Source organism: Leptodactylus fuscus, chromosome 7, assembly GCF_031893055.1.
Source record: "Leptodactylus fuscus isolate aLepFus1 chromosome 7, aLepFus1.hap2, whole genome shotgun sequence".
Classification (NCBI taxonomy): Eukaryota; Metazoa; Chordata; class Amphibia; order Anura; family Leptodactylidae; genus Leptodactylus; species Leptodactylus fuscus.
The window spans coordinates 108,881,697-108,895,024 of NC_134271.1; the positions used below are offsets into that span (position 1 = coordinate 108,881,697).

General features: G+C 46.9%; 1 protein-coding gene across 1 annotated transcript in view; it reads left to right on the top strand.

Moving 5' to 3' along the window:
- CCDC198 (coiled-coil domain containing 198) overlaps positions 1–13,328 on the top strand; it is a 29,819-nt gene that overhangs the window by 1,618 nt on the left and 14,873 nt on the right. Inside the window, exon 2 of the mRNA XM_075282794.1 lies at positions 5,386–5,471. Within this exon, the coding sequence (XP_075138895.1) occupies positions 5,386–5,471 (86 nt within the window). The remainder of the gene's footprint in view (positions 1–5,385; positions 5,472–13,328) is intronic.

The window sequence follows — 13,328 nt, forward strand, 5'->3', positions numbered from 1 at the left end:
TGGCATCACACAGTTGCCGCAGATTTGTCGGCTGCACATCCATGATGCGAATCTCCCGTTCCACCACATCCCAAAGATGCTCTATTGGATTGAGATCTGGTGACTGTGGAGGCCATTGGAGTACAGTGAACTCATTGTCATGTTCAAGAAACCAGTCTGAGATGATTCCAGCTTTATGACATGGCGCATTATCCTGCTGAAAGTAGCCATCAGATGTTGGGTACATTGTGGTCATAAAGGGATGGACATGGTCAGCAACAATACTCAGGTAGGCTTTGGCGTTGCAACGATGCTCAATTGGTACCAAGGGGCCCAAAGAGTGCCAAGAAAATATTCCCCACACCATGACACCACCACCACCAGCCTGAACCGTTGATACAAGGCAGGATGGATCCATGCTTTCATGTTGTTGACGCCAAATTCTGACCCTACCATCCGAATGTCACAGCAGAAATCGAGACTCATCAGACCAGGCAACATTTTTCCAATCTTCAATTGTCCAATTTCGATGAGCTTGTGCAAATTGTAGCCTCAGTTTCCTGTTCTTAGCTGAAAGGAGTGGCACCCGGTGTGGTCTTCTGCTGCTGTAGCCCATCTGCCTCAAAGTTCGACGTACTGTCCGTTCAGAGATGCTCTTCTGGCTACCTTGGTTGTAACGGGTGGCTATTTGAGTCACTGTTGCCTTTCTATCAGCTCGAACCAGTCTGGCCATTCTCCTCTGACCTCTGGCATCAACAACGCATTTCCGCCCACAGAACTGCCGCTCACTGGATGTTTTTTCTTTTTCGGACCATTCTCTGTAAACCCTAGAGATGGTTGTGCGTGAAAATCCCAGTAGATCAGCAGTTTCTGAAATACTCAGACCAGCCCTTCTGGCACCAACAACCATGCCACGTTCAAAGGCACTCAAATCACCTTTCTTCCCCATACTGATGCTCGGTTTGAACTGCAGGAGATTGTCTTGACCATGTCTACATGCCTAAATGTACTGAGTTGCCGCCATGTGATTGGCTGATTAGAAATTAAGTGTTAACGAGCAGTTGGACAGGTGTACCTAATAAAGTGGCCGGTGAGTGTATATGTCTAACAGTATATTATGCCTGTATAAAACTGTCACTGGCATTCTGTTGCCATGAGGAGGTTGATAGAGAAGAAAGCAACCATAGATAGCATTGGTCACTCTGAAGGACCCAACATGTCCATGTGCACAGCCCATTGACTTCAGTAGGCACTGTAATCTATACCTGCAATGCTTCATTTCTCCTGTGGTGGTGCTGTAGGCACAATGAAGACCTATTACATCTGATTGCTGGGTGTACCTGAAGCAGTAGACCCTATAAACAACTTATCACTTGGGGGAATTTTCTAACAACAAGGGATTGTCCATAGCAGACAATTCCTTCAAACAGAACAATAAGTTCTACTTTCACCCTGTTTCATATAATGACATGAAACGCAGGCACCAAAGAGCCCGTGAAGGCAATTTACTGTCGCCTGTATTTCCCGCTTGCCGTTCCAACCTCAGTTAAATCATTTACTATGATTAATCAGAACATTAACTAGTAGATGTGGAGAGAGCAGCAGTCGCAGCGGTCAGGTCATAGCTGCAGCCTACTATGAACATGGGGCATTGTTAATATTTAACACCGAGAAGTTAATCATTACGTCTTGGAACAACTACACACTAGATTTCATTTGACAGGGGACAACAAATATCCAGAATAAAATATTTATTTTGTGTTCCCATATGTCGAAGCGGAATTTGTTTGACAAAAACTGGTGGGTCATGCCAGATGAGTATCATCGAAAGGGAAAATTGGCAGGTATGTCAGATGATATCAGGACAGAGTGCCAGCTGAGGAAATATGTGAACATGACAGGGTATCTGGGAGAATGCCAAATGAGGAATGCTGGCAGGAATTGAAGAGTTTAGAGGCCAAATGAAAAATGTTAGAAAAAAGTTACGAGGTGCCAGGCTATGGGGTGGTAGAGTAAACATTGGTATACAGTTATAATATCCAGAGGGATGGAAACGTGAAGCTGTCAGGCAAAGGGCTTACATACATAAACAATACTGGGCTTGGATTCACCCTGGTATTGTGTCCATTGTACAGCTAAGGTTGGCTTTGCACACTGCAAACCCATACATGTATCTTCCATTTACCACAATGGTACCAAATAAAGAAAGGAAGAACTCTCTCTACCGAGACACTTGCCTACGTTCAGACTATAAACCAGGACAGATGGGTGTAATTTGAAGTTCAAACCTATAACAGGGATCTCCACCATCCATGGACTCGTCTCTGGCTTCACCCCTAGAGTGTCTGCAGCCAATGCACCACCTTACTTTCTCCACTGACCATAGGGAAGCCTTGGTGAATGCCATTGTATGATGGTGGAAAGTGCAGCTCAAGTAGGCTCTTACCATCAGACAATGTGAACCTATACAGATATTTCTCTATCATTGTACTATAAAACAATAGGGGAAGGGAAAAGTGACTGTAGAGTCCCTATGTATACGGGAGGTGGGATAAGCATTGGATCCCCTTCCATCATGATGAAGTATATAAGAGTATGAACCATTAGCAGACAGTTTGGCTAGATTTCAGCTTGCTGCCTACTTTTTCACTTATATGTCAAGTTTCTTTATCTTAGGAAATTGATATTTTTATAATCAGGACTAGAGATGAGCGAACACTAAAATGTTCGAGGTTCGAAATTCGATTCGAACAGCCGCTCACTGTTCGAGTGTTCGAATGGGTTTCGAACCCCATTATAGTCTATGGGGAACATAAACTCGTTAAGGGGGAAACCCAAATTCGTGTCTGGAGGGTCACCAAGTCCACTATGACACCCCAGGAAATGATACCAACACCCTGGAATGACACTGGGACAGCAGGGGAAGCATGTCTGGGGGCATAAAAGCCACTTTATTTCATGGAAATCCCTGTCAGTTTGCGATTTTCGCAAGCTAACTTTTCCCCATAGAAATGCATTGGCCAGTGCTGATTGGCCAGAGTACGGAACTCGACCAATCAGCGCTGGCTCTGCTGGAGGAGGCGGAGTCTAAGATCGCTCCACACCAGTCTCCATTCAGGTCCAACCTTAGACTCCGCCTCCTCCGGCAGAGCCAGCGCTGATTGGCCGAAGGCTGGCCAATGCATTCCTATGCGAATGCAGAGACTTAGCAGTGGTGAGTCAGTTTTGCTCAACTACACATCTGATGCACACTCGGCACTGCTACATCAGATGTAGCAATCTGATGTAGCAGAGCCGAGGGTGCACTAGAACCCCTGTGCAAACTCAGTTCACGCTAATAGAATGCATTGGCCAGCGCTGATTGGCCAATGCATTCTATTAGCCCGATGAAGTAGAGCTGAATGTGTGTGTTAAGCACACACATTCAGCACTGCTTCATCACGCCAATACAATGCATTAGCCAGTGCTGATTGGCCAGAGTACGGAATTCGGCCAATCAGCGCTGGCTCTGCTGGAGGAGGCGGAGTCTAAGGTCGGACCTGAATGGAGACTGGTGTGGAGCGATCTTAGACTCCGCCTCCTCCAGCAGAGCCAGCGCTGATTGGCCGAATTCTGTACTCTGGCCAATCAGCGCTGGCCAATGCATTCTATTAGCCCGATGAAGTAGAGCTGAATGTGTGTGCTCAGCACACACATTCAGCACTGCTTCATCACGCCAATACAATGCATTAGCCAGTGCTGATTGGCCAGAGTACGGAATTCGGCCAATCAGCGCTGGCTCTGCTGGAGGAGGCGGAGTCTAAGGTCGGACCTGAATGGAGACTGGTGTGGAGCGATCTTAGACTCCGCCTCCTCCAGCAGAGCCAGCGCTGATTGGCCGAATTCCGTACTCTGGCCAATCAGCGCTGGCCAATGCATTCTATTAGCCCGATGAAGTAGAGCTGAATGTGTGTGCTTAGCACACACATTCAGCTCTACTTCATCGGGCTAATAGAATGCATTGGCCAATCAGCGCTGGCCAATGCATTCTATTAGCTTGATGAAGCAGAGTGTGCACAAGGGTTCAAGCGCACCCTCGGCTCTGATGTAGCAGAGCTGAGGCTGCACAAGGGTTCAAGTGCACCCTCGGCTCTCCTACATCAGAGCCGAGGGTGCGCTTGAACCCTTGTGCAGCCTCAGCTCTGCTACATCAGAGCCGAGGGTGCGCTTGAACCCTTGTGCACACTCTGCTTCATCAAGCTAATAGAATGCATTGGCCAGCACTGATTGGCCAGAGTACGGAATTCGGCCAATCAGCGCTGGCCAATGCATCCCTATGGGAAAAAGTTTATCTCACAAAAATCACAATTACACACCCGATAGAGCCCCAAAAAGTTATTTTTAATAACATTCCCCCCTAAATAAAGGTTATCCCTAGCTATCCCTGCCTGTACAGCTATCCCTGTCTCATAGTCACAAAGTTCACATTCTCATATGACCCGGATTTGAAATCCACTATTCGTCTAAAATGGAGGTCACCTGATTTCGGCAGCCAATGACTTTTTCCAATTTTTTTCAATGCCCCCAGTGTCGTAGTTCCTGTCCCACCTCCCCTGCGCTGTTATTGGTGCAAAAAAGGCGCCAGGGAAGGTGGGAGGGGAATCGAATTTTGGCGCACTTTACCACGCGGTGTTCGATTCAATTCGAACATGGCGAACACCCTGATATCCGATCGAACATGAGTTCGATAGAACACTGTTCGCTCATCTCTAATCAGGACATCACCGGATTGGATCAAGAATGCAGATGGTTCTCCCTGAGGTCAGATAGTGTTTCTTAGTCCTGGCAGACTCTCTCTACTGTTTCCTAGTCCTGGCAGTCTCTCGCTAAAGTGTGTTTTATTTCTCTTTGTACCACTGTGGGTGCAGAATCCAGTAATGTTGATAGACCTGTCGTAGGTATAAGGTCCATGCAAAAATTCCCCTTATAGTGTCACATACACTGCAATAAAAATAAGAAGAGCCCGTTGAGTCATTCCCAGTTTAGGATTTCCAAATATCACCATCTTGACAGGTAGCTGCTTTTTCCGGCAACCTGAACAGGACTCCTGCTAATCTCCTTCTCCTTAGCCAGGATAGGGCAAAGATTGACTTGGTCCTCCTCCCACTTGGAAACCCCAAAGTCTAGTGATTTTCCTTCTACTTGCAACAGCCTCAATGGATTAGTCTAGTTACATCACATCACCATATAACAAAAAATCATCCGGTGCAATGTCACAGTAAAGGCATTGACTAACACTCTAGCAGTGTCCCAGTGCACATAGCAGAAGGAGAGGAGAAGGATTACGGTGTATTATAACCTTTAGCTGATAATGGGAGTATTTTCAGACTTTGACTATGGTGTATTTTTTTCTTTCTTCCTATAAAGTACCCAGGCCCCTCTCTTTTGATGTTCCTCTGGACAATGGAGACACATCTAGCATTATTAAGAAGCATCCTCCTCGAAGGCTCCAAGTAAGATGAATTTAACAGGCATTCTATGGAGTTGCTTGGATTTCATGGTAATAGAAGATCAGCATACGTACAAATATACTGATCTATAGGTTAATGTAGGGGAATAAACAGCAATAGAGGAATTTATACATACACATTGTATACAGGAACACCACAACTTTCTAATATACCTATATAATGTTTCAGTTGCTCAAGATGTGTTGGCCGTCAGTGCATGAGAACATTGTGGTTTACATACATGGATTGTAGTCCTGATCTCAGCTGAGAAATGGACATTGTAGCCACAACACTCTGTGAGCTAAACACAGCAACAGGCAGGCATTCCTACTGTAGTGGGTGTAGTGTTTGAGTCTATAGCCTGGGCTTTTTAGGTTACAAAGCAAAGACCGTCAGAATGTGCATTGAGATAGATAGATTAATAGATAGACAGATAGATAGATAGATAGATAGATAGATAGATAGATAGATAGATAGATAGATAGATAGATAGACAGATGTTACATTTACACAAACCATCAAAATGCTTCAATCATTTATAATGTATACAGATGGAGGCCAAATCCACCTTAAAGCAAAGGCCCCATGTTGCAGGCTGCAGCCAAAAAACGCTACGGAAAAGACTGCACCAGAGTCGCACCACGCTTTTTTCTGCAGTGTTTTTCACATAAATCTATCTGCTTCCATTATACCTATAGGGAAACTGCTGGTGTTAGACACACAGATAGATAGATAGATAGATAGATAGATAGATAGATAGATAGATAGATAGATAGATAGATAGGAGATAGATAGATAGATAGATGACAGATAGATAAATAGATACTGTAGATAGATAAATGATAGATAGATAGATAGATAGATAGATAGATAGATAGATAGATAGATATGATGGACAGATAGATAGACAGACAGACAGACAGATAGATGATAGATAGATAGATAGATAGATAGATAGATAGATAGATAGATAGATAGATAGATAGATAGATAGAAATTCCAAGTACACAGCAGCACCAAAAAATAGCCTGGGGGGAGCAAATCCTAAAGATCCGGTATGTGATCCCAGGTAGGTAAAGCAAATGAAGGACAGCACCCCAAAAATGTGAATCAAATGGGTGAAAATTTATTCCAATGCAACGTTTCTATCCTAAGGCTGCAGCCTTGAGAAAGGTCCTATAGCCTTAGGACCGAAACGTTGCATTGGAATAAATCCTCACCCATTTGATCACATTTTTGGAGTGCTGTCCATTATACGATATCAGATACATTTATATAGATGCAACTCAGCACTTAAGCTGTAAAATATGAACGTTGTTCATTAGTGAATTGAAACAGAGAACTTTGGTTTTCTCTGATATCTAGATAGATAAAAAGTAAGGATCCTAGAAGAATTGCTGCCAGGGCTGTAACTATCTGGGGTGCTGACGTAACCCTTGCATCAGGGATCTGGTTCCTGAGGGGCCCAAAAACCCTTCTGCCAGTTAAAACAACTGTATTATACATGGCACATCACAGCTGGGGCCCCGCTTACAGATTCTGTGCTGGGACTATGGAGTTTAAAATGACATCTCTGACTGTTCCCCTCCAATATCAGAGTGCTATTTTCTGATATAACATATTTTATTTTTATTTTATAAAAACACAAATTTTGTGTAATGTTTTTCTTCCACTTTATATGTGTGTTTTATTGAGTAACTGTTGTTCTTTTTTGTGCTGTCATACTGTTCTATGAGATAATAGCTACTGACCTCTAGTGGTCATCTTCATATTATGCATCTGTTCAATTCTTTGTAACTAAAACCAGTCTACTGAGTTGCTGTAAAACCAGTTTAACCATCACTAATTTAATTGCCCATGTGGAAGTTGCCATCTTCATGTAGCCCAGCGGTGTAACGTCCTGGGTTTTACATTGTGATGGTAAGTAAAGTGGCTGCATTAACGTCTCTGTAGAAGCGCAGAACCACGACATAAAATGTGTCATTAACTGCTTTACAGCTCTGCACGGCTGGATAGTGTTACAGATCATTGCGGATCTGTGCTTGGAGCTGGTTGTAATGAAGCCTATGGCGGAGAATATTTGGAGTCAATTAAATGAAACATTCTATTTGGCGCTGGTACAATTCTACAAAGACTTGCTAATCGAACTCAATTCTGTGTAATACATAGTTTGGGGAATTACATAAAAGGAACACAGGATACAGAGGTCTCTTCTGAGAGAACGTCATTTACAAACAGATGGCATCTTTCCACTTCAAAGTCAGAAGTGCCATTTATGTTACCGAGTCGTGTGTGGTTTTGACATTCAAAATTGTATGAGAAATGAAAAGAAATTGTTTGTTAGATTTACACAAACCATCAACATGCTTCAATCATTTATAATGTATACAGATGAAGGCCAATTCCACCTTAAATCGAAATCCCCATGTTGCCAAAAATCGCTGCGGAAAAGACCGCACCAGAGTCGCATCACACTTTTTTCTGCAGCGTTTTTCACATAAACTCCTCTGCAGACTATCTGCTTCCATTATACCTATAGGGAAACCACTGGCGTTACTATAGGTATAATTGACATGCTGCGACTTCCAAAAACAGCGTTTTAGGAAATGACAGCATGTCCACTGCAGATTTTTTTTTTTACAATGTGTGAGTGGGATTACCCAACATCCCATCCATTTTGCAGGTACTGAAAAACGTGGTGCTACTGTGTTTCCCTGTCGTCCGTACCAGCGGCACAATGTGGGGGTATTTCTGCCCCTGTGTGCTGGTAGGACAGGCGGATTTTTAATTAGCCAATCAAAAAAGCGTGGCTGGCCCTATAAGAGGGCACAAGAACCTCCCCTCTGCGTGTTTTTTTCTGTCCTGTGTGGACAGAGGACAGGTGGGAGGACTTGTGTCCTCTTATTGGGCTCTATAGAGTTACTTACCCTTTTGAGCTCAGTTCTTAGTTTTTCCCTTCAGGGCTCTTCTTGATTGGAGTCTATCCTCTGGCCCTGTTGAAGGAAATAACGTTATTAGCCTGCGTTTGGCTTTTACCATACCCTCCCTCCCCCCCTCCCTCCCTCCTCCCGGCTTACCTGTCAGCTTGCTTGCGAACCTGCGAGGTTCGTCTCACGCCGCATCCCCGTCCTCCGGCTGCGCCGCTGTCGCTTAGCTGAATCAGGGGCGTAGCGGCAGCCGGAACTAAGTTTCCCGGCATTGTGTTGCTGCGTCCGCGCTGGCCGGGTGCACACTTCCGGTTGGAAGCTGGAGGTTTAGCGGCGCCATTACAAGTGCTGGCGCTGACATATGCAGGCCCCGGCAGCGCTTTGGCCGCGTATTCGGGCCAGGAATTGGCCTCAGGAGGTGGAGGTAGGTGCCCCTTGTTGGGGCTTGCTAAGGAGGGGGACCCTTTTCTTTCTAACCCCTTTTGGATTTAACTTGGGGTTAAACTTTGGGAGCTGTAGCTCCTCCCATTTCCGGCTGGCGGGGTTTAAAGTCTGGCCGGCCAGTTATTTTATACCTTCGGTCCCTAAAAGCACTGAAGGCTGTGCATTGTGGTTGCTTTAACCCCGAAAGCTCCAGTTTTGCGTCTACCTGCGCTTCTAACCTTGGTTTTGTCACCTTGCTGTCCGGTCTTCTGGACCTGGTAAGATCTACCCTTTTATATTTGGTAGGATGTCTTGGTGACAAGGTTGCATGGTCTGTTGTCTCTCTCTAGGATATGTCATCCTCTACTACCCCCCCGGGGGATTATAGGAGGAAAACTACTGCTAAAAGGAAGCATCTTTCCTGTTTTGACTGCGACACGCCGCTCCCTGATGGTAGGTAGCGGCTTAAAGGGTTATCCCCTCCGGGGTACTTCCGGTCCTATAACCCGCCTATTATTTTTAGGCTACGAATGGGCCCGTTGTCGCGGTTGCAGAGGCCCTCCACCTGAGGAGCCCTCTCCTAGAGATATGATGGCCTGGGTCAAGGAGATGGTGAGTTTGGGCATCGCTCGGGTAAAAATAATTCCCTTGCTTGTACTCTCCTTTTATTTTTTGCAGGATGATTCCCTTAAAGGCATACAGTCCACCTTGTCTCAGCTCACCAAGAGACCATGCACTGAGCATCGTTCCTCGTCCCTCCCTCCCCTGGAACATTGCCTTCCATGCGGACGCCACGCTGACCGACCTCATGGGGCAGCAGTGGAAGCAGCCAGAAAAGGGACATTCACTGTCCAGGATCTTTAAGACCTTGTTCCCTATGGATTCGGCTCAATGGGATTCCTGGGGGCCTCCCCCGAAGGTGGATCTAGCCGTGGCGAAGTTGTCTCGTAGAACCCTGGTGCCCCTTGAAGATGGATCAAATCTTCAGGATCCTCTGGATCGTAGGGCTGACGCCACATTGAAGAAGGTTTACTCTGCTTCCTCTGCCCAAGCTTCAGTAGCCATAGCCTCTACCACTGTGGGCGATTTTCTACGTAACCGCCTAGCCACCTTGGAGCGGGATATTGATTCCGGCGTGGACAGGGATGACATCTTGGCGTCCATGAAGAATATTCATAGGGCTGCAGATTTTTTGGTGGAGTCTTCCCGCCATCAGTTAAAAATTTCAGCCAAATCAATGGCGTTGTCTACTGCGGCCCGTAGACCCCTGTGGCTAAAGCCTTGGCGTGCAGACTTCGCATCCAAAGCTGCTCTCTGCGCTCTCCCCTTTGAGCCAGGAAGAGTGTTTGGCCAAGGCTTGGATACCATCATGGAGGGATTAGCAGAAGGTAAGGGGAAGTCCTTACCTCAAGCATCCAGGGGCAGACGTGCTCCCTCTAGAGGCAGAGGTTCTGCCTCTAATTATAGACGCCCGGCTCAGCAAAGGCGTTCCAGATATCGTCCTAGGGGATCTGGACGAGGCGCTTCCAGGGAAGACACCAAGAGGAAGCCGGAGTTTTGACGCAGTGCAGCTCCCTGTGGCCCCCCTTCCTGTGGGAGGACGTCTTTCTGCTTTCTTCAGAGCATGGGTCACCCATATTCAAGATCCATGGGTGTTAAAAATTATACAGCACGGGTATCTTATCGATTTTCAGCTTCCACCTCCAGATCGGTTTGTTGCCACCAGAACCCTTCCACCTTCTCAACAGGCCAGTCTAGAGGCCTCGGTCGCCGAGTATGTTATCAAAGGCGCCCTAGAGAAGGTCCCAGCCTCAGACCTCGGTCGGGGAGTTTACTCCCCCGTCTTTCTGGTCCCCAAAGTCACCGGGGGCTGGAGAATGATAATAGACCTGAGGTACCTCAATCGCTTTATCAGGAAGAGGTCATTTCGTATGGAAACCGTGGATTCTGTGACTGCTTTTCTCCAGCCAGGAGACGTGATGGTTACCCTCGACCTGAAGGACGCCTACCTTCATGTCCCTATTGCTCACTCCCACAGGAAATTCCTCAGGATTGCCGTTTCTATGGCCGGCCACAGGGAGCACTTTCAATTTACAGCTCTGCCGTTCGGCATCACATCCGCCCCCCTGGTATTTACCAAGGTGATCGCTCCGGTCGCCGCGGCCCTCAGACTGCAGGGTCTCTTCATCGTTCCTTACCTAGACGACTGGCTACTGAAAGCTCAGTCTCCTGCTGCTCTCCTCCAGCAGCTCAACCTTGCCATCAGCTTCCTACAAGAGTTAGGATGGATCATCAACTGGGAGAAGTCCGAAATCGTTCCATCCACACGGAGGAAATTCCTCGGGTTCATAGTGGATTCAGAAGCGATGCAGATCTTCCTCTCCAGCCCAAGGAAGGAAAGGATCCAGGCCAGTGCACGTTTTCTATTGCACACCCGGCGGGTAACTATCCGCACCGCCATGAGAGTCCTCGGCCTAATGTCATCCTCGGCCAGAGCAGTCCCTTGGGCTTTATGGCATTTGCGTCCCCTGCAGATGGAAGTGTTGAGAACCTGGAACAGGTCTCCACGGGGACTGCACAAGAAGATCTGCCTTTCTCCCACTACCCGTCTTTCCCTCAGATGGTGGATACACCTGAAAGACGGAAGGTCCACGGTCCCGGCATTGTGGACCCTGTTGACAACAGATGCATCCCAGTGGGGATGGGGAGCCCATTGCCAGGACAAGATTGTACAAGGACGATGGAGATGTCCGGAGCTGGGGTCTTCCAATCTCAAGGAACTCAGAGCTGTGTACCTGGCCCTAGTACACTTTGCCCCAGATTTGCAGGGCAAGTCTGTCAAGATCAGGTCAGACAACATGACGGTGGTAGTCTACATAAACAAACAAGGGGGCACCAGGTCACCAACCTTGTTGAGAGAGACGAATCTCATATTCACCTGGGCAGAGAAGAATCTGGTCCAGTTATCCGCTGTTCACATAAAGGGCTCCCTGAACATAGTAGCGGATCATCTGAGTCAGGGTATTACCGTATCAGGAGAATGGTCTCTCAATCCAGACGTGTTCCAACAGATCGTCCAGAGATGGGGTCTCCCGGAGGTCGATCTTATGGCTACCCGACTCAATGCCAAGGTAGGGACCTTCTGCTCCCTGTACCAGGAGGACAATCCCTTGGCAGTGGATGCCCTGTCCATCCCATGGAGGTTCAGGCTGTTTTACATTTTCCCTCCAATTCCAATCATACCGAAGTTATTGATCAAAATAAGACAGGACCAAGCCTCGGGAATAGCCATAATCCCGTTCTGGCCAAAAAGGGCTTGGTTTGCTCAGCTCATACAAATGAGTCAGGGCATATACTGGAGGCTTCCCCCTCTCCCAGACCTGGTAACCCAAGGAGAGCTGAGATGCCAGGATCTGAGGAGACTCAACTTGACAGCCTGGAGGTTGACCAGTCCCTATTGAGAAATAGAGGACTGTCACAAGCCGTCTTGAAGACCCTATCCAGCACCAGAGCAGATTCGACTAACAGGAATTACCGTTGAATAAGTAACATCTTTAATGCCTGGTGTCTGCAACATCAAGTGGACTCCACCGATCCCCCCACGGAGGCGATCCTGGACTTCCTTCAAGACGGACTAGACAGAGGTCTTGCTGCGGCCACACTCAAAGTACACGTAGCGGCCCTGTCCGCCTATCTGGGGAGGCGTTTGTCTCAGGATCCTTTAGTGAGCACCTTTATTAAAGGGGCAACTAGGATGAGACCGGTGGTGAACACCCCTGTCCACCAATGGGACCTTATTCCGGTCCTGAAAGCTCTATGTGATCAACCATTCGAACCTCTGGAAGAAGTTTCCTTTAAGTTACTAACTGGCAAAATGGCGCTGTTATTGGCAGTCACACCTGCCAAACGGGTCAGTGAACTACAGGCCTTGTCTGCTGAAGAGCCATACACTATCTTTTTTTCTGACCATGTGTAAGCCGTGTACCGAGGTGGGCTCCCCAGGATACAGCGAAGTCACGAACAAAGGAAGTGAGTCCAATTCAATTTAACCAAGATAGGACTTTACTTAGTTTAGATAACCTCTTTTGTCCAAAAGAACACTCCCAGGTATTACATTTCCATAGCCTAGAGGCTGGGACCCTGGTGTTATACAGCACGGTGCCCACTAGTGTGGCCTTCAATATACTCCAAGCTTTTACCTACCTGCAAGCTGCGCCTATGCAGCTGCCTGTTACCTGTTATTACCCTATTACACAGGAACAATTCAGTGTGTGTGACACAGGCATCCGGCGGTGTAACACCAGGGTTTACAATCTTATCACAATACTACTAAATTCCCCCCAAACCAAGTACAACTAAGCAAGTATAATGGTTAGTTAGCTTGCAAGCCAAACAGTGTAAAGTTAAACTAAATGTTGCTCCCAGACTTCCTTAAAAGTCCCTCTCTGGGAGATAGAACTCTGTAGAAATCCTCTGTGACTTAGTCCTTTTACCAGACAGGTAGATAGTT